Source organism: Amblyomma mixtum, chromosome 6 (assembly GCF_055824585.1).
Source record: "Amblyomma mixtum isolate Tamu chromosome 6, ASM5582458v1, whole genome shotgun sequence".
In the NCBI taxonomy this organism is placed as follows: Eukaryota; Metazoa; Arthropoda; class Arachnida; order Ixodida; family Ixodidae; genus Amblyomma; species Amblyomma mixtum.
Genome location: NC_143017.1, coordinates 37,059,928 through 37,084,810, shown reverse-complemented (window position 1 = coordinate 37,084,810; position 24,883 = coordinate 37,059,928). Strand labels below are relative to the sequence as shown.

Here is a 24,883-nt window from a genome sequence, read left to right as displayed (position 1 = left end):
TTCAGCACGATACCCCTATATAAACTGCTCTTTTGTTCTTGTGGGCTGCACACTAACACTCTTTACCGAGGCACCGTTGCAAAAAGAGTGAAACAGAACGGCTTGTACTACAAGTGGATGGGGAGCGACTGTTCCGCAGCAAATATCGGCTAGGTAAAAGTAAAAGAACGGAATCAAAAGAGGCCGGAGTTGGCGCTAAGAAAAGTTACAAGCAGCAATTTAAGGTCGTGATAGTTTCTATTATTTCTTCATATATACTTTATCACTTGCTGACCAACCCTACAGCAGGCCGAGGGTTTCCACTCGAAGTTCTTTGAGAAGGGGAGAAAGTCAGATCGCTTTGTACGAGAAATCCTGAAGGCGAACACACGGCCGAGGCCTCCGCTACAGCTTCGGTAGCAACTGCGCACCATCTTTGCGGAAAACCGCTGCTCGAACTCACGAAATAGCGTCTAGTGGCAGCATGCTCTGTTGAATTCATTGGGCGGTCTTGGGGTGTTTGGTTGAGTGCGGTGTTCTATGTTGGGGCATATATTGCATATACATGTTGGGGCATATACTGCAGTTCAGCACTGTTTTCTTTGTTATTCTCTTGCCAGGCATACACACAAGGTTTACAGTTTTTAGCCGTTCCGATCACTGTTCCTGTTTTTTTCTCTGCTTCCTCCCTGCGGTGCGCCCTGTTGTGTGCACTCGGGGGCAAGCGAAGGCTGCAGAATACATTGGGTCCTCGTGCTTATTAATGCCTTTCTTGTTTTCCCTTGCGTGAATTTGCACCTCTTGGGAAATTGCGTGGAAGGACTGAGCTGAGAAAAGCGCCATGTGCCCATAGCAACCAGGCAAAGGAAAACACTATTCGAAGAAGTCGGAAGTTGAGCCATACAATTCAGCAAGTAAGGCGTTGTTCGGGTAAAAATCTTGTTTTATATAATCCTGGCTCGAAGGTGCATAGAACAACGTACGTTTTAAAGCCGCATGCTATATGCGCCTAAATAACAAACAACAAATGTGACAGGTCCAATTTTTTTGTAATCAGTTGACCCTAACGAGGTCATTTTTAGTTGGACTGTGTATGCCACAGTTCAGAATGCCGGGAAGGCGACTAACAATAATATTTAAACACGGCAGTGTTCCTTCAGAAGTTCCGTGCCCCTCGTGACTCTTTTCTGTAACGTATTGAAAGAGGGGAAAGATGACAGGGTTACGATCGGGAGCCGAAAAATAAAAGAAGGTCGCTAAACTTACAAATATTTCGTTTATCTAGTTAATAATCAAGACATACATGAAAAGTCATTCTTGTGGGATCTGCCTTCTCTAGCAGTGCGATGTCAGTCTTGCCTTCTTACAAAATGTTTATAATGCTGAAAGCCTCCTTTGCTTCGGAAATAATTCCTTTTCGGTTCTCTGCCGGGTGGTGGGTCTCTGCTTTATTTTGCTAGATGTTCTCAATGTTTATAAATTTATCTCCTCTAATTGTAGCAAGTGTTCATAAGAAGGCAGCCCTAACTGTCGTAAAGAACATTAGAGGCTGTTTGTTCCCACCGCCTGGTGCTATTTTCCACCACGTTCCACTTCGGTCCTGTGATTCGAGAGTAAATCCTACAACCTCCGCTAGTTGACCCTACTTGGCACATGAAAGCTTACGGCGCACATTCGCACATACTAATTATTAGCGCAAATAACGACAGCCAGCACTTTATGTGGGCTCGAAGTTTGGTAACCGCATTAAAAAAAAGTAAAGATTTTTTTTTCGCTTCAGCAAGGAAATTTCAATATTCCTTCTAAGAATTCGTTTCTTCGCCCGGACATTACCACATTTCTGTTTTTTTTTTCCTCCAGGGAAGACTCTTGACCATGCGTGGATGAAAGTGAGTGTTTCCGTCTAATGAAGGCAAACCGCAGCCTCTTACTCCCAAGCACGTTTTGTTTATGTGCACGCAGACACTCAGATAACGAGTTCTGGTCTTAGTGCAAGAGCTAGCAAGAACAAAAGTACTCAAGCAAACTCAAGAAATATATTTTTCGTATTTTTTTATCTCGCTAGCTCAAACGCTAAGGAAAAAAATACGAAAAATATATTACTTGAAACAGCTTCAGGCCATGTTTTGGTCACTGATTCAAAGCAGCATCACTTACCATTCAAAGCCTTCCGCTGGCGTGCGATTTACCAGCGGGCAAGATGCAAAAATTAGTCACCACGTGGCGCACACTAACGAGCCGCTTCTGTAACGCGTCAGCTCTGCACGATCCCCCGCATGCCCTTCGCGTCGTAGTTCTCATCGATTAGGACCCATGAAGGGCAAGGATGGCAAAGTTTCGGTCCCCGCATAACAAAATAGTGGCATCAGCGATGTTAATTTGTACCGAACAACATGAATAATCAGCTGCTTCATGGTACAGTGCTGGTTCGAGCCCAAGTTCTAGAGGATATGAATTGAAGAGGAGAATACGAAGGGTGTCGGGAAGAGATTATTCAAGGCGCGAAGCTCAGTGCGCTTATGTTCCATCACTCTTCGCCACTTACCCAGTTTCTCGCTTTAATATTTGCTAATATAGGCGGCGCGCAGAGCGACTGCCGCGCCTGTGGTGCCGGGTTTGTAAATGTAACTGGGAACGGAACCAGGCGCACCTATCGCTCAAGCTGTATGTTTCTGCTCGTTTGTTTCATTTGGAGTTGCATAATCTGCCGTTGTGGCCCGATATCTCCAATTTTTGAGCCAACTACGCTGTGGCACACATTCCTGGCAGATAGAGCAACGTATCCGAGATGCGTTTTGCAACCGTCACAAAATGCAGAGGAGGAACTTGAATTTTTCGTAGCTTGGCTAGCAAACATGACTGGGATCTCAGTTTTCTCACATTTAGCCGTAATATGTCGCCTGTTATTCCATGATTTTATTTTTATCATAGCAAGAATATTTCAAGCAACCATTGATTCATCATCAATCATGAGACGTTCGCTACCACGTGGTCTTACGCTAGTAAATAACTGACTGGTTACACCGTACAGCTGTTATGACTTCGCTTGTTCAGTATAGTGAAACATGTAGTATATGCCGCGATTTTCAAGCCATTTTCATACGTTTTGAATTCAAACAATAACTGGCCATATTGGCGTTGGGTAAACGAACCCGTGAACGGCACACGATGCACCTAGCGCTCGGTGCACCGTGCGATTTTTTCAATAAATTTTTTTACCATGAACTAATGGCAACACTTATTGTCAAGCAGAGATCATACCGAAAGCCACGTAATCACGTTATCACGTTTGATCAGTTCGCGATGTGCGGTGCGTGCTGCACAATGCGGCAATGGCACAAGTGCCTCTTGCCGTATGCCAAAGCGGCTGGATTTTTCGTGCCTTTTGTGCAGAATTACACATTTAAAAATGCTTTAAACTTCTACTTTAAAAGGTATACGATTAGGGAGAGACACCTGCAGGAAACAGTGGCGGGCGGCACAATATTTCCCAGCGGTCTACACGTAACAATATGCGAGCATCAAAGGCACCTCGGATGCAAAGACGTAGCGGAGTGGGAAGAAAAAGGGCGGAGAATTGGATTTTTCTACTGAATGACGAGTCACTTGAAGCAGACGTAGTGGAGTCGGTGTCCATGCCGGAGCTCACTGCTGTCTAAAAGATTGCGGGCGCCGCCTAGAGCATATGTGGTTTGGAGTTTTACTTGATGGTGCATCCTGATAAACATGTCGAGTTTTCACAAAGGCGCACGCTTTTTTTTGCATGCTACACAGATTAAAACGGCTGGAAGCGAGAAAAAAAACTAACACCTGCAAACGCGAATGCCGGCCGTTTTGATAGCAACGTACGGACTGCAGAAAAAGCTGCCGCAAGCGTAGTTTTGATAGCCACCGCTACGAGGGGTTGAGTAGCGTCCCTTAAGGTGCGGCACTAAACATTGTTCTGCTTTTTTTATGCACAGACTTCCTAGGACGAACACACAATGTCGAAAAGTATTTACACGATTACGCACGCGGCTTCAGTAATGAGAAATGCTGTCACAGAGAAAAAGTATTACGACGACAAAAAGTACAGAAAGGAGGAAGCAAAGAAGGGGGGGGGGGGGGCGTGGTGAACAAGAAGCCTTACTGCACGCACGCGTTTAGGCAAGGGGGAGCGGGGGCGGGGCGAGGGGCTTGAGTTGTATGGTTGGGAAAAAGAAACAGAAGTGATGGGCTGGAAGGTCGTCAGGAACGGGAAAAGGGGTTGGTATAGTGGCGGTAATTCGTCTCCTCGTTTGCTAGAGAAGAGACGAGATGGGGCGGGGTGTGAGGCGATGGAACGACGAACAGTTCCTTTTAACAGCCCTGCAGCCGCACGAAAGCTGAGATTCCTTTCTCCCTTGCGGCCTTCGGCCCTCAATTTACGCTTTTCCCCGTTGCTTCTTCGGCACAAGGGAGGGGGGGGGGGGGGGGGGGGGGGAGTGGAGCATTAGAGGCTCCAGGAGTTCGAAGATGGCTGTATGCAGGAGCAGCGTGTATTGATTCTTTTTCTTTTAATTGTGTCGCTCTAGCTCTCTTTGAGTGGAGGAAGGAGGTCCTTAATTAGCTTAAAATCGATTTACTTGGCTCGAGAAAACACGAACATAGGTACTGTAGTATTGACAAGAGTTAATTGGTAGAGAAGAAACGGAGAACAAAGGATGCAGGAAGCAAATACGACTGTTCAGGAGTCTGTAGGGCGAGTAGGAAAAGAGGTAGCAGAGAGAGATAGACAGAGAGATGGTGCTCCTCTGGGACTACGAAGCCACGCCATTTAACCTACGACGGGTGAGCGTGTCAATGCCCTATGCCCAACTCACCTCGTGATAACTCAGAACTCTGTCTCTAATCTCTAACCCCCTCTCCACCTCCACCAACGCTTCTCGCCTCATATAAAGATGGCGCTAGAAACGGCGATGCAATAAAACAATGAACGGGTTGGAAAAGAATCAAAGCTTAACAAAGAGCCGCCGTTCTAGATAAATAGCGCTCGCGCGAACTAGCCCAACTTAATGTTTTAACGAAGGTGAGACGTTTTACTCTTTTTGTGCTTTCTGTTCTATTTTTGTCCTCCCCGCTTTCTAGTTCGTGTGATTTTAGAGTCGCGTACCGAAATGCTCTCGCCTCCACCCCCACAATCCGGTTTTCCTTCGGCCGCCGCTGCTTTCACTGGCAGCAGCGTCGCTTCTTTGCGTCGCTGAGATAAATGTCTCTTGAAAGTCTCGCTTGTTCGCGAAAGAAAAAAGCACCGACGCGGCGTGCTGCTGACGAGAGAGACCATCGACTCTTGTCTCAAAGTAAACACTTTCGTACTTAACTTTCATGTTTTCCGCCCGAAATGGTTCCGCTATAACCGTCTGCGCGTTTTTTTGGTGAAGCGCTCAGGAGCTATCGGCGTAAAAATTGGATCAAGAGCGTTCGCGTTTCGGTGCTTTTTTAAGCAGGTTGTGTCATTCGTTTAGAAAATGAATCTCTTATCACACGGCAGCCAGGAAAGGAGCGCAACTTTTTTTTTTATTTATGCATACCGCCCTGGCATGCCTCTCTTCGGTTTCGGGAGCACTCACTTCCTGACAGCAGCGGCATAATTTTTTTTTAACATTCTTATTTATTTCCTTTCTGTGGTACGGCTCATGGTGCTCTTGCTGTTTTCGTATTCCTACGAACATTACTGATTATGTTTAGTACTGCAGCTTGCTCAAGACCAAAACGAAACATTGAAATATCATTGGAAATACGATTTATTCATTCATTATCTGTTTCTTCTCAAGAAAGTTGTGTATTGAAATTTAGTTAGTTTGATAGTTAACTAGGATTAGCAAATAATTTTATTTGTCTCAAATTTATCCTCAAAGCAGGCGAAGAATACATTCTGCAACGTCTCGATTTCGGACACTGTTCTTTTTGGTTGCCGACTTTGTGACGCGAGAGTGGCCTGGCGCCTTCTCCAGCATCAAACTCTGCACACAGCTCTTTTGTATGCTATTGTAATCACTTCCTTAATGTGTTCGTGTCTTTAAATAATTTTATGCGCATTAAAATGGTGTGCAACGCATATTGGCCGGTCCCTCGAACTGTCAACTTCTTGCAACTCTTTTGACAACACGCTCGGTTTAGGCTTGTGCGCGCTTCTTTGTGCGAGCAATATAAGGGATCAGGATATGCGCTGGAAATTAAAGCTACACGTTTGAACTCGTTCTTCTGGGGCCACGCTAAACAGTGGTGCCGAAGAAACGTTGACCAGGTAAAAAATTAGCGAACGAAATGACTGCATTAGTTATTAGGTCATTACTAAAGGTAACCTTTATTTTTAATAAGGAGAAACCACTATACTCTGCCCTAAGCAGTGGATGGATGTTCTGTGCATTACATATGTGCTTTAGCTTGCTCTAGATACTGACTTTTATTGAAGTGAACTAGAATCTTTTTCATCTGCAAGTAACGTTAATAACCTCTCTCTTGTCTCTATATCAGCTGGCGGGGACTTTGCCTCGTTGATGTCGCACAGCCTGCTACTTTAATGCATTTTCTGTGCCTTTTTGCACCTTGCACACGCCTTAATGAGGTTCTTGAAATTAATTTTTGACGAGCTCAGCGATCTGCCATTACAAAAAATGGGATTGTGTGTTCTGGGCTACTTAAATCTTCAACCCTGGTTACATTAGTGGATCGTAGGCAGGCCATACCGACTCGGGATTCTATTTCCATTTATGAAGTTAAACGAGCTTTTATGCCGCTGCAGACCGCACTACGGCTTTATTTACGCTGCAAATCCAGACAAGATGCTCAAATCTGCGTCCCTATTTGTTTTTTTTTTAATATACCGGCGGTTCTAGCGGTGTACGCTAATAAATTTTTATAATAGGCGTTATGAAGTATATAGTTCTTTTGCTGCATAATAACTTCAGGGCTGCCGGATACGTGAATGTACAGTAGTCAAGTAAGCTAGTAAACTGTTCAACTAAATATCAATAAGTGTAGCCGTTAGATGAAGGCCCGCATTAAAAAAAAAGAAACTGACGAACGTTTACGCTATAGACCGCGATGAGAGAAACCAGCGATAGCGGTGATATTTAGCTACGTAATATCGCTGCTCTTCTTTCCCATACTCTGCCTTTCATGCCGCCAGTGCCGCTTCCTCTTGCGTCTTGGCAGAGGGCCCGATCCCTGCGCTCAGCGCTCCGCGCTGCCTTCCACATTTCCTTTTCCCCCTGTCGCACGGCATTTCCTCTTAGTGAGCGGCGCCGTGCAACTGTAATCAGTGCTGTTTCGCACGTGGAGGGCTCCGGAAATTTCGACCACCTGGGGTTCTTTAACGTGCACTCACATCGCACTGTACACGGGCCTCTAGAATTTCTCCTCCAAACAAATTCAAGCGCCGCGGCCGGGATTGAACCCGCGTCTTTCGGGTCAGCAGCCGAGCACCATAACCACTGAGCCACCGCGGCGGCGTGTACGATGTTTGTTATTTATTTGTTGAAAACTCAAGATTCCACTGCCTGGTGTTAGAGCAGAAGTTCTATTTTACTAAATGTCTCCCAAGGTCAATCTTGAGGAGTATTTTCCCTAGAGACCTCGGAACGCAGGAAAACCACGTCATCCGCCTATTCAGGGACGCACCGGCGCGCGCACGCCGGGTGTCTGGTCCGCCGCTGTGATACTATGTGATTAGGATAGGGCAGACTGGGACAGACGTAGGTGAGGGCACTAGCGGGCTTCGCTGTTGTGATACCACGTGACTCGTAGAGGGTGTAGCAGTTGCTACGTCGACGGTCTCACCTTCAGTATTGCTGTGAATGAGGGGCGCTCCGGACTGAGTGTGCTAACTCTACGGCGTCGCCGTCAAACCGCGTCAGATCATCCAGTCGATATTGTTCGCCGAGAAGGCGTACTAAAGAGGACGCGAGCTAAACGAGCCACTGAAACCAAGGAGCATTGAAAAGCTAGACTTGCGAACCAACAGAACAGAGCTTTCGCTCTGTATAACTAGTTTCGGATGAGTTAAACTGCAATTTTATTTTGCAACCAAGAATGAAAAGCACGCCAGCTTAGCAACCTCTCGGGAATGTCTCAGTGCTGAGGAACCCGTTAAGCCAAGGCAATGCGAAACTGCTCTGAAACAAAATTAAAAATCTCCTGTGAATGAGTACATCTCCTATTGGCAAAAGTGATAAATGTTCCGCATTCTTGGAATGAATACATTGGAATCATTAAAGCCGAGAGGAAAAAAATTGCCGACGATTACGTTAGTTCCTAATGCAAAATTTCAGTGCAGCTCTTCAGCTGTTTCAGCTTTTCGATAAACTGAGGCAAAGAATTTGAGCAAGACATGCATGTACAATTACAGACAACTTGTTATTTTTTACAGATATTCCTTCTTCAAGAAACACTCCGCTAACAGTTCTTGATTCTCATGAAGGAAACTTTCTGGACAGAGAAACAGCTGTGGGAGCCGTTACGAGCGAGAGGAACGGGATGTTCTCCCACATAAGCGCTACGAAACTCCTGTTTGATTTTTTTATGTAGATTAAAGTCCCCCCCCCCCTGCCACTCCGGCAGGTGGCAGTTAATGGTTGATCGCGAGAGTTCGCCCACCGTTGTCAGCGCTAACCCTTGCAGCCCACATCTCTCTCTCTCATCACCCCACGTACAGCCTATGTCAAAAGTAACCAGGCTGCATGGTTTGCTTCTAGCTTGTGCAGTGGAGCCCTTGTGGCTTTCCTTAAGATCACAAGGTGTTGGAAGGTAAGAAGACCCCCAGTCCTTACCTTTAACGACCATTTCAGCTTCAGGGCTGCTGTAAGGGCTCCACTGTACGAGCTAGAAGCAAAGCATGCAGCGTGGTTACTTTTGACAAAGACTGTACCAAGAAGCGCGACTCAGGCGTACGCTGACCCAGGGAGCCAATTATGCGCACTTACTTTCCTTAAAGGGACACTGAGGAGAAATTGAAGTTGGCTTGTATCGACAGAATACCAGCTCCTGATTACAAAAACGCCACTCATACTGACAACAAAGCTCTTGTAACGTAGAAAAGAGCAAGAACCAAAATACAGGTATCGCCGCCACAGGCCAAACTCGCAAGTACAAGCGGGATGAGGTCATAGGACAAAACAGTGTTGCTAGAACGAATGGTTCTAGCAGCACCAGGAGCCGAGAAAGCATGAATCACTGAGGCGCAGCCAATGCATGCGCAAATCTCCTTGACGTCGCCAGATGGCGCCACGTGCCCGGCAGCTACGCGCGCTCCTGAAGCATCGGGACAAATCAGCGCCTGTTTTCCGGCGGTAGGCGGGCTCCCGGTATTCCGCTAGCGGTAACAAGGTACACGGTATGATAAAGGTGTCTATTTGCGAGAACTTTGTTGACGACTTCGAGAACGAGATCCATCGTAACGCTGGAAAAACGCCAGTGCAAACGTAATCGAAGCGACTGTAGCGACGGCCGCAATAGCCGATAGATGCCTTCAACGTGCGGCCGGCGGTAGCGTTCTTTTCGGCTGCTGCTAGGCCGAACTGCTGGCCGTCAGAAATCACGGAGTCTGCGCTACGTCATGCGCATGTCATGTTTCACGTCTCTTAGTCCTGTGTCGTCATAGGAGAATCCCAAGTTTGAATCAGAGCGGCGGGAAAAACTTTTTCAACTTCGAATCCAAATTTCTTAGAAATAAATGCATCTTTCGCTGCCGGCCAAGTGGCAACAAAGCCATGACATGCCGAACTATCGGATTTTACTATAAAAAAAATATTAATAGTGCTCTCCTCAGTGTCCCTTTAAAATGATCGAGTGTAAAACGTTGCCAACGCCAATGAAACAATGAACGCCGACGGCTTATGGCTTCAGCGCCGCGTTTCTGGTACAACGTTGTCAATAGCAACGCATGCAGCACACATCAGTCACTACCGCCACGTAGCTTAAGGCACGACTGAGGTGTCCACTGTTCTAAGAGGGCAGTTATGCGCCTTTCCTTTGATTCCCAAGCTCCCGCTCCATTGGCTTCGCAGCTTAAAGCGGGACTAAGGTGTCCACTGCAGGTTACAACGGACAACGGCGACGGCGACGCCGCGAAACGCAGCAACCGGGTCCAAAGCGTGGGCTCTAAAAGGTGCGGCCCGATGGACAAAATTGTCCGCTTCTTGTTCTCAACCGGTTTTCATGGTGTCGATCCTTACCCCGCCACTTTTGTTTCCCGATTCGAGACACCTCCCAGCCTTTCTTCTCCGGGTGAGAGCCTCCTCGGACGGCGCATGTGCTGCCCATCGGACCAGGAACGCGTGCGCTAATGGCGTAGGCCGGGAGAGGTCTGCTGTTCTGACACCACCAGTATTAGGGTGCGACAGTGCCAAACAGCCCGATTTGTGTGTTTATCGCTTTCCGCATCTTGTGAAAGTAAACGTTGCCACTTGGGCTCGGAACCTTTGCTGATGCTGATGGGAAACAGCGTATTTAAGCGATACAGCCCTGATTGTCGATATCGACTGCGGCAATTGAGAATTGGGAAGCATAACCTCTCATGTAGCGCAGGGTTCTGTCCTAAGTCCCATTATGTTTTTAATTTAGTAGTAGTCGTAGTAAAATACTTTTATTCGACCATAATTTATAGGCCGAGCATGTCGACCGCCTGGGCGACCAGAAGCCGCTGTTCTTCCCCTTCAGCGCCAAGCCAGTCGAGCCAAGTGGTGATGGATAGAGAGGATGGGGGGAAGGAGCCCGACTACTGAGCAGCCGGGCAATATGAGAGGCAATGGGCCAGGTTCGCATAGATACAGGGGCAGTTGGGACAAGAAGGGTCTGATCGAAAGCGATAGAGAAAGAGGCGGGACGGGGTGATAACTGCATTCATTTGGATGTGCCGAAGAAGGCGAGACTCCGGCACCGTGAGTGATTGATGAGGGGGAGGGTAAAGGCGTTTGTCGAGGCGGAGCTCAAGGTAGACCTCTTTTATGGTGCGGCGAAGGGTGAGTCTTACACCGTCCTCCGAGGGCTTGGGCCAAGGGATCAACGGTGCCGGGAAAAGTGTGTCGCGGGCGAGCTGATGGGCCAGCTCATTGCCGTCAATCCCTGAATGCCCAGGGACCCAGCGGAGGAAAGCGGTGGAAGGCTGCAGTGAGGAGACCGCTCGTTCGACCTCCTGTTAGAGAGAAGGGTCAGGGTGCGTTTCTGTATGTGGTGTAAAGCGGCTTGTGAGTCTGAATAGACTGTGTACTCTTGGAGAGAGGGAAGGAGGGCAAATGACTGGAGGGCATGAGCAATGGCGAGGACCTCGAGGGACAATGCGTCTGGAGGGTGTAGATACGGCCCGCTGCTGTGGGTTTCTGGAGCAGGAAGGTGTGGATGGTACAGGGCGTAGCCGCAGGAACCTCGAGGAGCCACGAAGGAGGCATCCGTTTAGGCTACACCCTGGATATCAAAGACAGGGGAATGGTGCTGCGCGGCCGCATGAGGACGGCCGGCGTGCAGGACGGGGGACATGTTGGTCGGGAGGGGAAGGATACGAAGATTGGGAGCGGGGGTGAGAATAGGAGAGGTAAACGGGGAGGTTGGAATGGGAGAGATACACGCTTGAGTCAATAACCACTGACCCTGACGGGTAAGGGAAAGCCGGGGAAGCTGCTGAGTGACGATGGAGGCTGAGAAGAGAATGAAGAGGTTGGAAGAGGCCTGTGGCAAAGAGCTTAGTGGTAGAGTTAGTGATAGAAAGGTTGAGAGCTGCCTTGTAGAGGCCCACAAGGGCAGTCTCGAGAACGTTAAGTTGAGTCTGAGTGAAGGAAGCGTAGGGTGCAAAGTACAAAACCTTGTTGAGGGCCAGCGCGTGGGCAACTCGGCACGCATGAGCCTCGTGGAGACCTGAGCGTCGAGTGACCAAGCGCCGCAGGAGGTGAGTTACCGAGTGGCAGGTGGTGACAGCGCGGTGGAGGGCTTGCACATTCTTGGCCGCACGCAAAGGGAAGCCAAGAACATTGCACTTTGTGACGACAGGAATGGGAGAGCCAGAAAGGTGGAGAGAGACGAAGTGGTTGTGTGAGCTCTGGTAGGAGGAATGGTTGAGAAGGAGAAGCTCGGATTTCTCAGGAGCAGGAGAGAGGCCAGCGGTGGTGAGAAAGTAGTCAATGAGATCTAGGCCACGTTGCATTGTGTCATGTACGTGCCCGGGAGAGCCAGATGAACACCAGAGAGTAATGTCATAGGCGTAAATTATATGATGCAGGTCGGGAATTTCAGCTAGCTGGGAGGCGAGAGGGGCCACAGTGAGACTTAAAATGGTAGGAGAGAGAACATCACCTTGAGGAGTGCCTCGGATGAGGTGGTGTGGGTTAGACAAGTGGGTGTCTACTCGAAAGCGAGCCACACGTTTAAAGAGGAATCAGCGGATATAGGAGTGCATGCGGGAGCTAGAATCCAAAGAGCCGAGTGGAGAAAGGATGTGCTCGTGGTAAACACCGTCAAAGGCCTCGCGAACATCGACGGTCACAAGTGCGTGAATTTGAGTGGGTATAGGGGACAGGAACGTTTGCTGGAGAATCAGAAACATGTCCTGTGCGCAGCCGCGGCGTCGGAAGCCAATGAGAGAATGGGGGAAAAATTCCCGTGCCTCAAGAAAATTAGAGAGGCGAGTCAGAGCCATTCACTCAAGGGTCTTACCAACGCACGACGTCAGGGAGATTGGGCGGAGGTTAGAGAGAGGGAGGTTTGCCCGGCTTTGGAATCATATAAATAGGGGAGGATGTCCAGGAGCTCGGCAAGCAGCCGCTCTCCCAGGCCTCATTGTAGGTTTGAAGGAGGAATTCTTTGGCGCCGTCACGAATGTTACGAAGTGTGGTTATGTAATGGCATCCTCACCGGGAGCCGAGCGTGTAGCATTAGCAGCCAGAGCAGATTCGAGCTCCCGGAGAGCGAAGGATTGGTCCAGATCGGGGTTAGGACCACCTGAGTACACCGGGTAGGAGGGTGCCAGAGGGGGCGGGAGGTAGAGAGAGGCGAGTTGATCAAAAACTTCGGAGGGAGTCCCCTGAGTGAGGGCTTTAGCAAGAGTGGGAGCAAGGACAGGCTTAGTGCCAAGGAGGGATTTAAAGAGAGACCATGCGGATCGCGACTGCAATGCGGAGTCAGGGCCATCACAAAGAGCACTCCAACGAGAGTGCTCGAGGGAGGCGCAGTGGGCGACGATCTCGGCCCGCAGAGCAGTGATCCGGGAGGAAAGTTGCGCATTGTGTGGTTGGGAGCGAAAGGAGCGTTGAAGACGTTTACGGTGAGGCCATAAACGGAGAAGGTGAGGATCTGGGTCTTGGATTGGGTGACGAGAGCGAACGCGACGGCTAATTATGTTCTGAATTATGCGCTCGCTGCAGTCGAAAATTGTACGAAAGCTGTAAAATCAAGATAAATGAACAAAAAATTGCAGTTCCATGGGTCACGAACAAGACCAAACATGCCCATGGATACAGCTATGATCTCGGCTGTGCCGCACCGCACTTAGCACAGTCGAAACACTGAAATACTTGGGAGTCATTACTTGAAATCTAAGCTGAAACAAAACATATAGTGAAAATTTATTCAGCTCCTGAAAGTAAACTCAGGTTAATAGGTTTATAGCAGCAGGGAAGCTCGATTTATAATGTCCAGATATACATGTGCCAACCCAGTAAGCGAGATCTTACGCCCACATAGTATGCCAACTACGCGAACGTCGGCGCATGACCAGGTTAATTTTTTTTTAAGTTTGAGGTTTATTTTCCATTTAAGGAAGAAATGAGGGACCCCAGATATAAAAACGAACGTTAACTTACTTGACGGCGCTCGGGCCCCAGTATACGGCAAAGCAGCGAAGTGCCTATAGTAACATTTGTTTTGTGTGTGTGTGTGTGTGTGTGTGTGTGTGTGTGTGTGTGTGTGTGTGTGTGTGTGTGTGTGTGTGTGTGTGTGTGTGTGTGTGTGTGTGTGTGTGTGTGTGTGTGTGTGTGTGTGTGTGCGCGCGTGCGCGCGTGCGCGTGTGTGTTAAAGGTAAAGGCACAATGTGAATGATAAACGTGATCAGCGAATAACAGCAATTGTGCATAACAACAAACCCACAAAAATTCAAAAAGACATAGGAGAAAGACACTACAGGAATCCAGAAAAAGTTACATTTGCGAGAGAAAGTATGAATGTTTTGTTCTTTATTAACATTTTAAATATTAACTTTATTTTGGCGAAAATAGCTTAACAGAGTGGGTAGAGTATGTGCGAGCATTTGCTGGCCAAACGTCGTTCGTACGAAAAATACAGCGCAGTTATGAACAGAATGCGAAGAATATGTTCGTGTAAGCGTTGTTAAAGTGGCGATCGCGAGCATTGTTCTCGCAGAGGTAGTTATGTGCTGTTTGTAGCGAACTGCTAAGTTATACGAGTAGAGATAGCTTTTTTAGCTTCGAAGAAATTCCCTCGATGTTAATAGGTCCCGCTACCTAGTCCCCGAAAGCATTAAGCACTTAGAGCAAGCAACGAATATTGTTACCAAAAGTCGAATACATGCATTATTGTACACGCTAATTGTTACTTTCCGAGGACGATAGCCTAGTGGAATTACATTCAGCATCTTTGTTACAGTCATGTAGTTTAATTATATTTCGAAAAGCAGTCCTCACTTACCACTGAAATCTTTTGTCAAGGCAATACATACACTTCTCCGCTTGATGATTCTGTCTCACTTAAGGTGAGCACCGGAAATATAACTCTGTGTTCTTTTTATTTTTGCGTGATTTAACTGCACTTTGATATAAGTACTATTGACCCCTGTACTGTTGACCCCTGAAATAAATACAGTACTGTTGTAATTAATTTCGCTCAAGAAATGCGTGGAAAATGATGAATTTTCTAGTTTTACATTCGCAAGGGAAACGCTTACTTTTTTTTTTTTCCTGGACGTCCCGCTACTGTAACGGTGCCACAGCCAACAGTATTTGTAAATAAAGATTCATCTTGGTCATAAAACACAGCCGAAAAGCAAATATCCAAGGCTCGGTTCACAGTGACTTTACCTATGGTGAGCCGGTCGCTAAGAAAGCAGGAGTTCATCGCAGCTTAGTTTTTTTTTGCGTTTTCTGTTCTAAGTAGTCGGATTGAAAATTTCATAGCGAATGCTTTTCTCCTTGGGTGCATAATTTTGGGTGTCCCCCTGATTTACTTATTTTCAGTAATCTTTCATATTCTGAATGTATGAATATGTTCGCATTCTGAGAATCTGAAAGAAAAGCAACTAGCGCTCCCGTAAGGTATTAATACATGTCATCGCGACCGCTAAGGAAGGCGTATTGAATTGTTCGACCTTTCAATACATAGCGCGGTCCCCAGTGAGAATAATTTACAGACCGATAACTTACAGACCGATACAGACCGAGTTTTGCTTCTCCTATTTCACCCGGAACTTTTCTCACGATGTTGTAGCACCATAAGTTATCGAGGGGTTCTTGCAAGGCAAAAAAATTACGAGGAACTTTAGCGGCTAAAGTGCTGAAAGGCGAAAGCCTGAGCGCTGCATTCTGCTACGTGATTGTTCACTGCACATTTTGTTGGTACATTAATTAACTGCCAATTAATGACGCTTAAGCTTCGCCTTTAGAAGTGGAACGCGACAGCGTGTTGTAGCGCTGCCACGGAGTCCAAGGAACGCCACCACCCGTTCGACGCGATGCGTTGCCCTTTGAACGCAACGCTTTTTGAGGAAAGGAAATGGGGCTGTAATTCTCTGTCATCTCGGTGGACACCTGAGCCGCACCGTACAGGAAGGGAGGAAGTGTGAGTGAAAGAAGAAAGAGGGGCCGTAATGAAGAAAATGAAAATTGTATTTGAGGAAAGGAAATTACGCATTAACTGTCTCACATATCTGAGTAGACACTAGTCGAAAATTGTATTTGAGGAAAGGAAGTTGCGCAGTAACTGTCTCACATATTTCGGTGGACACCCGTCAAAATTCGCGCGCGGTGACGTCACGGCAATTTGGACCAATCTGAAACGCGGACAATTACGCCTTGCCCGTCGGTAAATTGGTTTCTGAGGAGAGGAAATCTGTCTCTCATATCTCAGTGGACACCTAAACCTCACCGTAACGGGAAGGGAGGAAGATGGGAGTGAACGAAGACACCGTATTCACTAGACGCACCTTTGTTCATTCCAAACCATCGTGCTGGCATGGCGGAGTGGAAGCGTGCTCGACTCGCACTCCGGAGACCGGGGTTCGATTCCCAAGCTCGGCAAATTTCTTACTTGGTTTTATTTATTTATCTGGTCGGACTAGAAAGGTTAATTAGACTAATTAGTTAAGTAAGCAATTAACTAAACTCAAACTTACTTGGAGCATCACTATACGACCCCTTTAATTGGTTGCATAGTTAGTAGCCAAAGTGCAATTGGCCCCGATTGAAATTCGCGCACTGTGACGTGACGACCGTTTCGACCAACTGAAAAGCGTGACATTCTCTGTCGACAGCTCCTGCTTACAACGATGAGGCATTAAAGGCTTCCGCCTTAATATTTATATCCTATTAAACCACAGCCTCTTCTTCTCTGCTTTTATGCCTACTAAGTCTTGGACAGAGCTTTGGCGCCTCTTTTGCGCCTTGAGTAGAGGACAAGGCATCTCAGGGCTCCCGTGATTGATGGATGGGTCCTCGTTCGTCTACCAGGCAAGAAAATGGAGCTGGCGACAGAGAAACCGGTGAGAGGCGGGGCAACGCGTGAAAATCGATGCCCACCTCCTCGGCAAGTGTTTTGAACACTGATCGCCAGTCGCACCTTCTGCGTTTACATCGGTTAGAAATGTAAACTAGAATACAGTGCAATTTTTCTCTTGCCACGCTAAACGGGTTGCTTTCGTTGCGCTTGAAAGGCGAGAGAAAAATTATATAATTGTCATTAGGGAAGACAGGTGACTCAACGTCCAGCTAATTCCTGCCCACAAAGAAATTCCGATGGACTTCGATAATTTTTTCCCGTTGTGTGCGGGAATGGAGTTAAACGTGGAACATAAAAATAATGCCCTTTTATTTTTCTACAAATGACAAGGGGTGCAGCACAGTGCAAGCGTTATGCAGTGTTTGAATGTGGTGTAGCGGTGAGGCCCCTGTAACTGTAACGACTTTCTTACGGACTGCCACACCTTCGTGACTAAATCTTCATATCTCCCTTTACAAAAATTTCATTAGGCAGTTCGTAAACTGTCCACCAAAATTGAGAATAAAATATTTAGACTGTCTACAGATAGGTACAAATTTAGGACCACACCTTTATACAAACTTTTCTCCTCAGGCTGTCTATACAGTTTCAAAGAAACTCCAAAGACAATCTAAAGACTTATAGCCATACTGATTTAGTACCCTATCGTCTTTAATTGTATGTAAACTATGTACAGACAAAAAGGGAACATGTGTACTACCTTGTGAAAGGTTCTGGCACAAACAGACGCAGTCCACAAAAAAGAGGAACAATCAGCACTGAAAAGACATTTTATTGGCTGGTGATAGGTCACACCGTAATTAGGCTCAAGTTGATAAAAATGGTAATGATGTACAACAACTGTCGGTGAAAGTGTCAAGATAGCAGAACGCATGCGCATGCAGGCATAAGCAATGTAGTCTGTAAAAAGTATAGAGACAATTTTTACAATCATCTTGAGGAGAATATATCCTTGCTTTTGTTTTGCTTTTACAATCCCACTTAAGTGTGATGTGCATCATAAAGCTAGTCAATACGGAAAACCACGACTAGCTACTCTTTAACTAGACGTCGGACTACTTTGTCTCATCCAGAATTACGCGTTGAGATCTTCGGTACTAAGCAGCACGTTGGACGAATGAGCTTTAAGAACGGTCCCTCCTGCTGTTAGATATTCCGCTCTGTTTTTGAAGGCGAATGTGCACCAGAATACGTGAAGATGGCATTTTGTGCTACTGATCACGAAAATGTCAGTTCTCCTTCAGTGTGGTGCGACAAAAACACCGGATTACACCATGTAGAAAGCCTTTCTGATAGGTTGCCTAAGCAATAGGTACTGATTTTTCCGCATGACATGGAGATAAAGCAAGCTCTGAATGGTTGCAGAAATAAGAACTGAACGGGTAGTACAGTCCGCGTCACTCTTGTGTAGAGCGCTCAGGTGGTGAACTTCCCTGAAAACGTATCCAGATCTCTTCACAGTCGCTAGATTCCAAGGGCAAAACTTGCATGTAGACAAAACAAAGTAGACACGAGCACTTTTCCCGGAAATTAGGGGCGCTGTCTAATTATGCACTGCTCGAGCGCTCTTGACAAGGGTTACGCCGACTGCACGCCTCTTTATGACAACGTCTGTTATTCGGCAGGTGACACATCATTATAGCTGCGGGACACATATTAAGGAAGCCAGCTCAGCGCTGTCAGTCCCCCAGGTAAAAGCTCGGTGTCCACAAATGTGTACGCAATAAAAATTTTCCGAATTTCAACTCAGTAGGGTGACTTATTTAGGCCGCTTTGTTTCAGTCATGCCACAAAAGAAAAAGGAAGCGTGTATGGACCCCATCATGAGGTGGCCACCGATCGCGAAAGGAGCAGCCGGTGCCAAATCATGAGCAAAAGGGCACGCAAATATATGAGTGAAGGCGATATTCCTGTGAATTTTTATGCGGCAGCTTAAGAGCCCAATGTCCCTGCACCCACTCCAGGGGCCATGCTTTGCCATCTGCAATGTGGCAAGTGGTTCCTTGGCTGCTTGCTTTTGCCACCTGCCAAGAACGCGAATCAGCCAGCTGCAACATGCGCCGGTTGGCAGGTGTACAGAGAGAGATCCCCTCACCACTTCTGCAGGGAAGAAACCTGTCCCTTGGCACGCAGAAGAGCCGGCTCTGACCTTCCACCTGCCACGCAAATCGAAGAGAGGAAATCCTCTTCTACACTTATTTGGAATTTGCGATCGTGCACGACAGCTTATAAAAAGGTTCTTGTGCCACCGCAATGCAACAGCAAATTATAATTGCTGTCATAAAAGTTTTTATTGTATTTGGCCACGCCAGCTAGTGTTCTACATACATGAGCCTGCGCCTGCTTACCTAACATCTGTGGTACCTAGGAGCAACGACAGCGATGTTTAGCCGTTCCTGCTCACCATGAAGCTGGTTACTTGCCCTCGAACACAAAGCAAAATGCAACAGCATGCATTATAGCTCACTGCTGCAAAATTGGGAGCCGCAACGCGTGTTGCGTTTTGCGAACGGATCATTGTCGCAGTGAGGTGGAATCGAGGAGACCCTGGTGACAGGGGTATAGCCAGGGGGAGGGGGGGGGGGGGGTCTTATGGGGCTTCAGCACCCCCGAAATTTTTTCGAACTGTCACCCACCGCAGCGTGGCCCAAGTATAGACGTTGTCGAAAGTAACCAGGCTGCACGGCTTACTTCTCAGTCGTATTGTAAAGTTATTATGCCAGCCCTCAAGCTCTAAACCTCTGTATGGTAAGGAGAACCCCTCCCCTCACTTTCAAAGAAGTTTTTGGTCTATAGGAAAGATGTGAGGGGTCTACTATGTGAATTGGAAGCAAACCATGCAGCCTGGTTACTTTTGACAAAGACTGTACATATCGCGACTTCTGCTATCATAGTTTTGCTCTTGCCTGGATCGTCTGTCTTTTCGTGTGTAAAACTTGCTATCTGTGATTGCGCAAAATGTTTATTTATCTTTTTTGACGCATTATATAGAGTGTCTTGTGCTTAGATACATAGATTTAATGAAGACTACGTGTATTTAAATATCTTGTTGCGCGGTTTTGTGTATATTTACAGTGACTGTGTTTTCAGTGATACTTTATTGTCTTTTATGAAGTTGTATTTTTGCATTATTAGTACTTGATTTTGTCTTCGAACTTCTAATGTATATTTTGCAGAACTCCTCGTTTACACATGTGGTCGCTGTTGCGACTAAAATTTCGATGGAATTGTTCGCAATGCATGACTGGTGACAGCTACTGCTGCGCAATACACTGGAACGAAGGACAGCGTCATTGAGTTTTTTCCGTGGCCGCTGCATATGTACAAGAATGTAAAGGTTTTTGGATGAGAAAGATTCATCAAAATATTTGACCTCTACTTGCTCATTTGAAGACCTTTACGGTTTTCATATCAGCGGCATGCACTGCTTTGCCGGTTTCGGACTGATGTAGTTCTACACTTCGTGTGATATTTTCTGTAATTACTAAATACGCAAGAACATGGAAGCATGGGTATCAGTTATGTCTTCAGTGATTTTTGAGACATACGAATGCATTATTTTATTTAAAAAATACATAATTTTTCTAGCGTTATCAAATGCACATTGGCATTGTCGATGGCAATGCAGTTATTATTCTTGCGTTTCATTCCTTCACAAATTCTATGAGGAGGCCACGCTCAGAATGAACCCCCCCCCCCGCTGAATAAACTTTGGGGCTACGCCACTGCCTGGTGGCGGTGGCGCGATGATGAGAGGAGACGAAGACGAGCGGGTGTGCTGGAGGGAGTCGAAGCTTGCTGAAGCGGCAACCAGCTCTTCGAACCCTTCTAAAAAGCAGTCAATGAGGGATCTTTCATTTTGTGCACCGCTACAAGAGAAATGCATAACCACTTGCTTGACGACCACGCGGGATGTAACTGACCCGCCGAGGAAACGAGAAGCGGCCGTCATTGTCTGCAACTTTTTCCAGCCAATGTCCGCGCTGCCCCATTGCCCCAAGCCCTTAATGCCTCGCCTTTCTCGCAGAATTTGGTTTCAATCGATTTTATGGCGATCCTTTTTGTGTTTTGTAATCCCTTTTCGCTTCATTGCTTCATGCTTGCTGCTTTAAAAACAGATCACAAACAAGAAATTTTATACCCTGGCTGAAGCTTAACGGTAATCGCAGCTAGGTTTTCTCCTTACCGCGACGCAGGCGCATGCAAGATTTTCCATCCCGTTTCGTTCCGCTGCGGTGCATCTTTCTTACCGTGAGCCAGCCTTCGTTCCTGAAGACTGAAGGTGCCAAGGTGTCTTTTTCCTTATGTTGCAGACCTAAAAGCTTAAGCCTCTCGTATAATCTCCACCTTAAACGTTTTTCTTGAAATTTACTCCTTTAGCCATGCATTGTATTTTTTGCTCCCTTGCTACGGGAGAAATAAAATTAAAAAGACACGAGTGAAACGGTGGAACCGAAGCGACAGAGTGACAAACGTGCCTTCTTCTCCGCGAAACAAATTACACGCTTCACCTCACTCTGGATGAAAGAACTCGCATCTTTTTCTTGCGCCCTTTAACCGACGAAGTTTTCGTCTCAAAAATCTACTCTCATTATCTTTAAAATTGCTGCCTTTTCAAGTTATGCTCTATGTGTCAAATGCCTAACAATAGCAGCGCGAGATGCCTTAATTTTGTTTGAAACATCTTAGTCTACCTGTTATCTTTGAATGCACTCCCCAATTGAGTACCACATTTTTCTGCGATTTTGTTTCAGTTTTAATTTCCCTTTTTTATCCCAGACATGCGCACGCCTCGGTCACCGCAGTTTTTTACGATCATGTTTAACGCATATTGTCTCTCCTGGGCTTCCGCGCGCAGACGGCACATTAATAACAGAAAGAAAAAAAAAGATCAGAAATTGAAATTGGAATTTTCGGAGGAAAGCACTCAGAGTGAGACTTATGCCTCCATGAAAAGGTGCAAAATTATGCCCCCGGAAGAGGGGCTCAAGAATTTTTGAAAAAATTGGCCACTGACAAAAAATTCCTTTTACGAGGCTCCAGTCTACCTTTCGTGGTGGCTTCCATTTTCTGGTACTTCCACTGCTCCATGAGCGGTGAGCTAAGCACAGATCTCCCACATCTGCTTCCCACACTTTAAGGGCCACACGCTCCAGTTCAGCACTGCAGCCTTTCGAAATTTGCTTCTCTTTTTTTTTTTTGCACCCCAAGTAGAAAATAAAGGAAGTTAGAGAAATGCTTTTCGTCTCAGGTTGCGTTCCTCACATCGTGCCGCCGTCGTCCTTCCTTCTCCTATTTCCCGCATTACGTCCCGCTCCACGAACAAAGGGCAATCGAGGCTCTTTGAACGAAATCAGACAGCTTTGTCTGCGCGAAGCTCCCAATCCTCGACGGACCACCAACTGTCCAACTAGCAGCGAGCAGACACAGCCGATTCCGAAGGAGACAAAGGAGCCTCGGCGCCGCCTCCTGGTCTTTTGGCATCCACTGGGTGTTCTGGTGAGAGAGAAAAAGAGGAGAAAATACAGAGGATAGACTTAAGAACACGATAGCCTTAATACGTTACCGCCCATATATGCGTAATATACTCGACTTTATATTAAACATGAACTAGTCAGCGACTGAAAGGAGCCAAGACGTGCGTATATGGATAACTTGTTCTGGTCTGCTGCTGGAAGTACTTACGTATTATGGAAAAAATGGTGATCAATGGTTCCGAGGTATCGAGAAAACCACTTGCTGATGCATTTAACGAATACTTGATAAATTCTGTGCAGAAATCTGCAGTAGTTATTCACCTTAAGACTTCTAACAGCATGGGAGCTCTGGCTTTCTTGACCGAATTACCGATTAGGATATCATCAAATTACTTCAAATTTAAACAAGAACACTGGTAGAGATGTTGATGGTGAACGACGGGAGCGCCACCTCGAAAGCTACGCGGAACTCCGCAGAGCCTGTGAGAGTCTCAGCGGGATCCAGCCAGCGTCACGAGTGATTGCAGCCGCACCCTCTCGAAAACTTCCGCGGCAGGCGCACGGAGATCCGTCGTGCCTTGCCGGTCGACTTCTGGTTGCAGGCAGCTAACGAGCGCAGCGAACGCGCGCTCTCGTCACCTGCGCCAGGAAATGCTCGAGGATGGCTTTGCTCCAAGAAGGCGGCGCGCACGGGAAAACCCGGCCGCCATTGTCGGCGCATAGAAACGTTCGCCGCCGATACCCCCAAGTCGCGCCCCTACCACAGCCGGTAAGTCGGAAGCCCTTGTTACGCAGCCTTCTATTTCTGAGGAATGCCTCGTTGATGTTCTGTAGCTAACTGGCCCGCTCTGAGTTTTAATTACAAGTGTAATAAATAGCATAACAGTGTTAAAGGTTTTGTCGTCCCTCCATTTGTTCACTCGAGCACGAACCCCTCCGCGGGTAGCGAGCGGAAACGCTGCATCAGCGGAGTCGGAGTGCGGGGAGGAAGGCTGTCCCCCAGTTTCCACAATGGCAGCCCAACGTGTGGTAAGCTCTTGGGACAAGGTACGACGATAAGTTCGGTTCATGGAATACCCGCCCGGACTTAAACAGCGTTAGGCCTGACCCGATTTCGGAGTTTCTAGCAAGGCTAAGATGCTATCTTTACAGCCAGATTAGCGGACTAGCAGCATGAGGAAACTGCCGTACATGCTACGCTTTGGATAAGCACTTCATCAATACACCTTTCGTCGACGACGTTGTGTACCTTCGCCACCATCTCATCCCGTCGTTATCCGAAGTAGACAAAATTCAGCACGTCACGAAGGGTATCGAGGACTACGCCTTCCAGATGCTGCAACTGAAAAATCCTCACACCGTTGCTTAGGTGACCACACTTTTGCTCAGCTATGAACAACTGCGTCGGCAACGCGCTTCCACCCACCGTCCTTCCAACTCTGTGGAGCCCCTCACTGGTTTGTCGTTTGGTAGCCATTACCAGCCGTCATTGCTAACTGATCTGAAGGATTTCATTCGTGAAGAAGTTGCCTGCCAACTCTCCCTTTTGCCATTCATCTTCCAGCCCTCACATCTGGTTTCTCCGTCCTTCCGCCGAGGCATCCATGAGCAGGTCACCGAGGCCATTCCCCCCACTTCATCTGTCCGGTAGGTGAGCGCGTCGCTCACGTCCGCAGAGGGGCTTCCTTCTACTTCGTCTGTCACGCAGGTGAGCGCGCCGCTTACGTATGCAGAAGCTCTGGTAAAATCGCGGCGCCTTCCCTTCCATGCCATCTACCCTTCTGTGCACGCCTTTTCTCTCCCGTTCTTAACTCGTGCGCGGCGCACCTCGGATAATCGCCCTATATGATACGGATGTGGTCTGCCAGGACACGTGGCCTGGGTCTATCGCCAGCAGCTGCCAATGCCTTACCTTCGGGCTCCTGCACGACCATATGACTACGATGCACCCGCGCCAGCCTTCTATGACCCTCCTCCGGTGTTTCCCTCCTCGGATCGTGACTCTTACGCCGCTCGCCGGGCCCCTCTGCTTCACCGCCGGTCACTTTCTCCAATGATCCGTCGACCCCGCCAGCTGCTGAGGAAAACTAAGAACCGCAGTGCCGAATGCAAGCACTGCGATTTCGTCGAACTTTACAAGACCTCAGTTTTCCGCTGCAAACGTTCAGCCTGGACATGTCGAAGGTATCGCCGTTTTTCCGCTCGATGACATGAGAGCTTCCGTGTTGGCTCTAAGCGAAGCCCTCTGTCGCCAGCTTCACAAGGTCGCTACGCCCGTGTCTAATGTTTCCCTCCGCACCGCATTGACCTGATCGCCGCGTGCACTGCATTGAGTTTATTGTTCTTCCGTGCTGCTCTCACGACGTCATTTAAGCTGTGACTTTATTTCTACCCACAATAAAGTGATAGACGGTGCCCGTGCTCACAGAGACATTGTGCACTCTCAGAAAGCTTTACCGTGAGGCGGGTGATTGGGCAGTACAAAACATAAGCGAATTCAGAAAAACAGTTTACAGTTATGATGCAAACAATCAGTCGCATTACGACAGTAATATTACCCGTGGCTCATCTGCTACACAAAGCAAGCCGGCAAGACTGCTCATGGGTTGCGACTGCGTTCAGTGTTAGCATGGCTCTGCGCTTACTGTCGGCCACTGCTACGAGGGTGGCATAATAACTGCGATTAACGCAATAAA

General features: G+C 47.4%; 1 protein-coding gene across 3 annotated transcripts in view; it reads left to right on the top strand.

The window, feature by feature from the left end:
• Positions 1–24,883, top strand: part of LOC149338789 (uncharacterized) — a 199,095-nt gene that overhangs the window by 101,759 nt on the left and 72,453 nt on the right. The window contains exon 4 of one of the 3 annotated variants that reach the window (XM_089550359.1): positions 22,665–22,698. The exons of the other annotated variants lie outside the window; for them this stretch is intronic. Within the exon in view, the coding sequence (XP_089406485.1) occupies positions 22,665–22,673 (9 nt within the window). The 3' untranslated portion in view covers positions 22,674–22,698. Of the gene's footprint in view, positions 1–22,664; positions 22,699–24,883 lie in introns of those variants that run through there. 3 annotated transcript variants of the gene reach the window in all.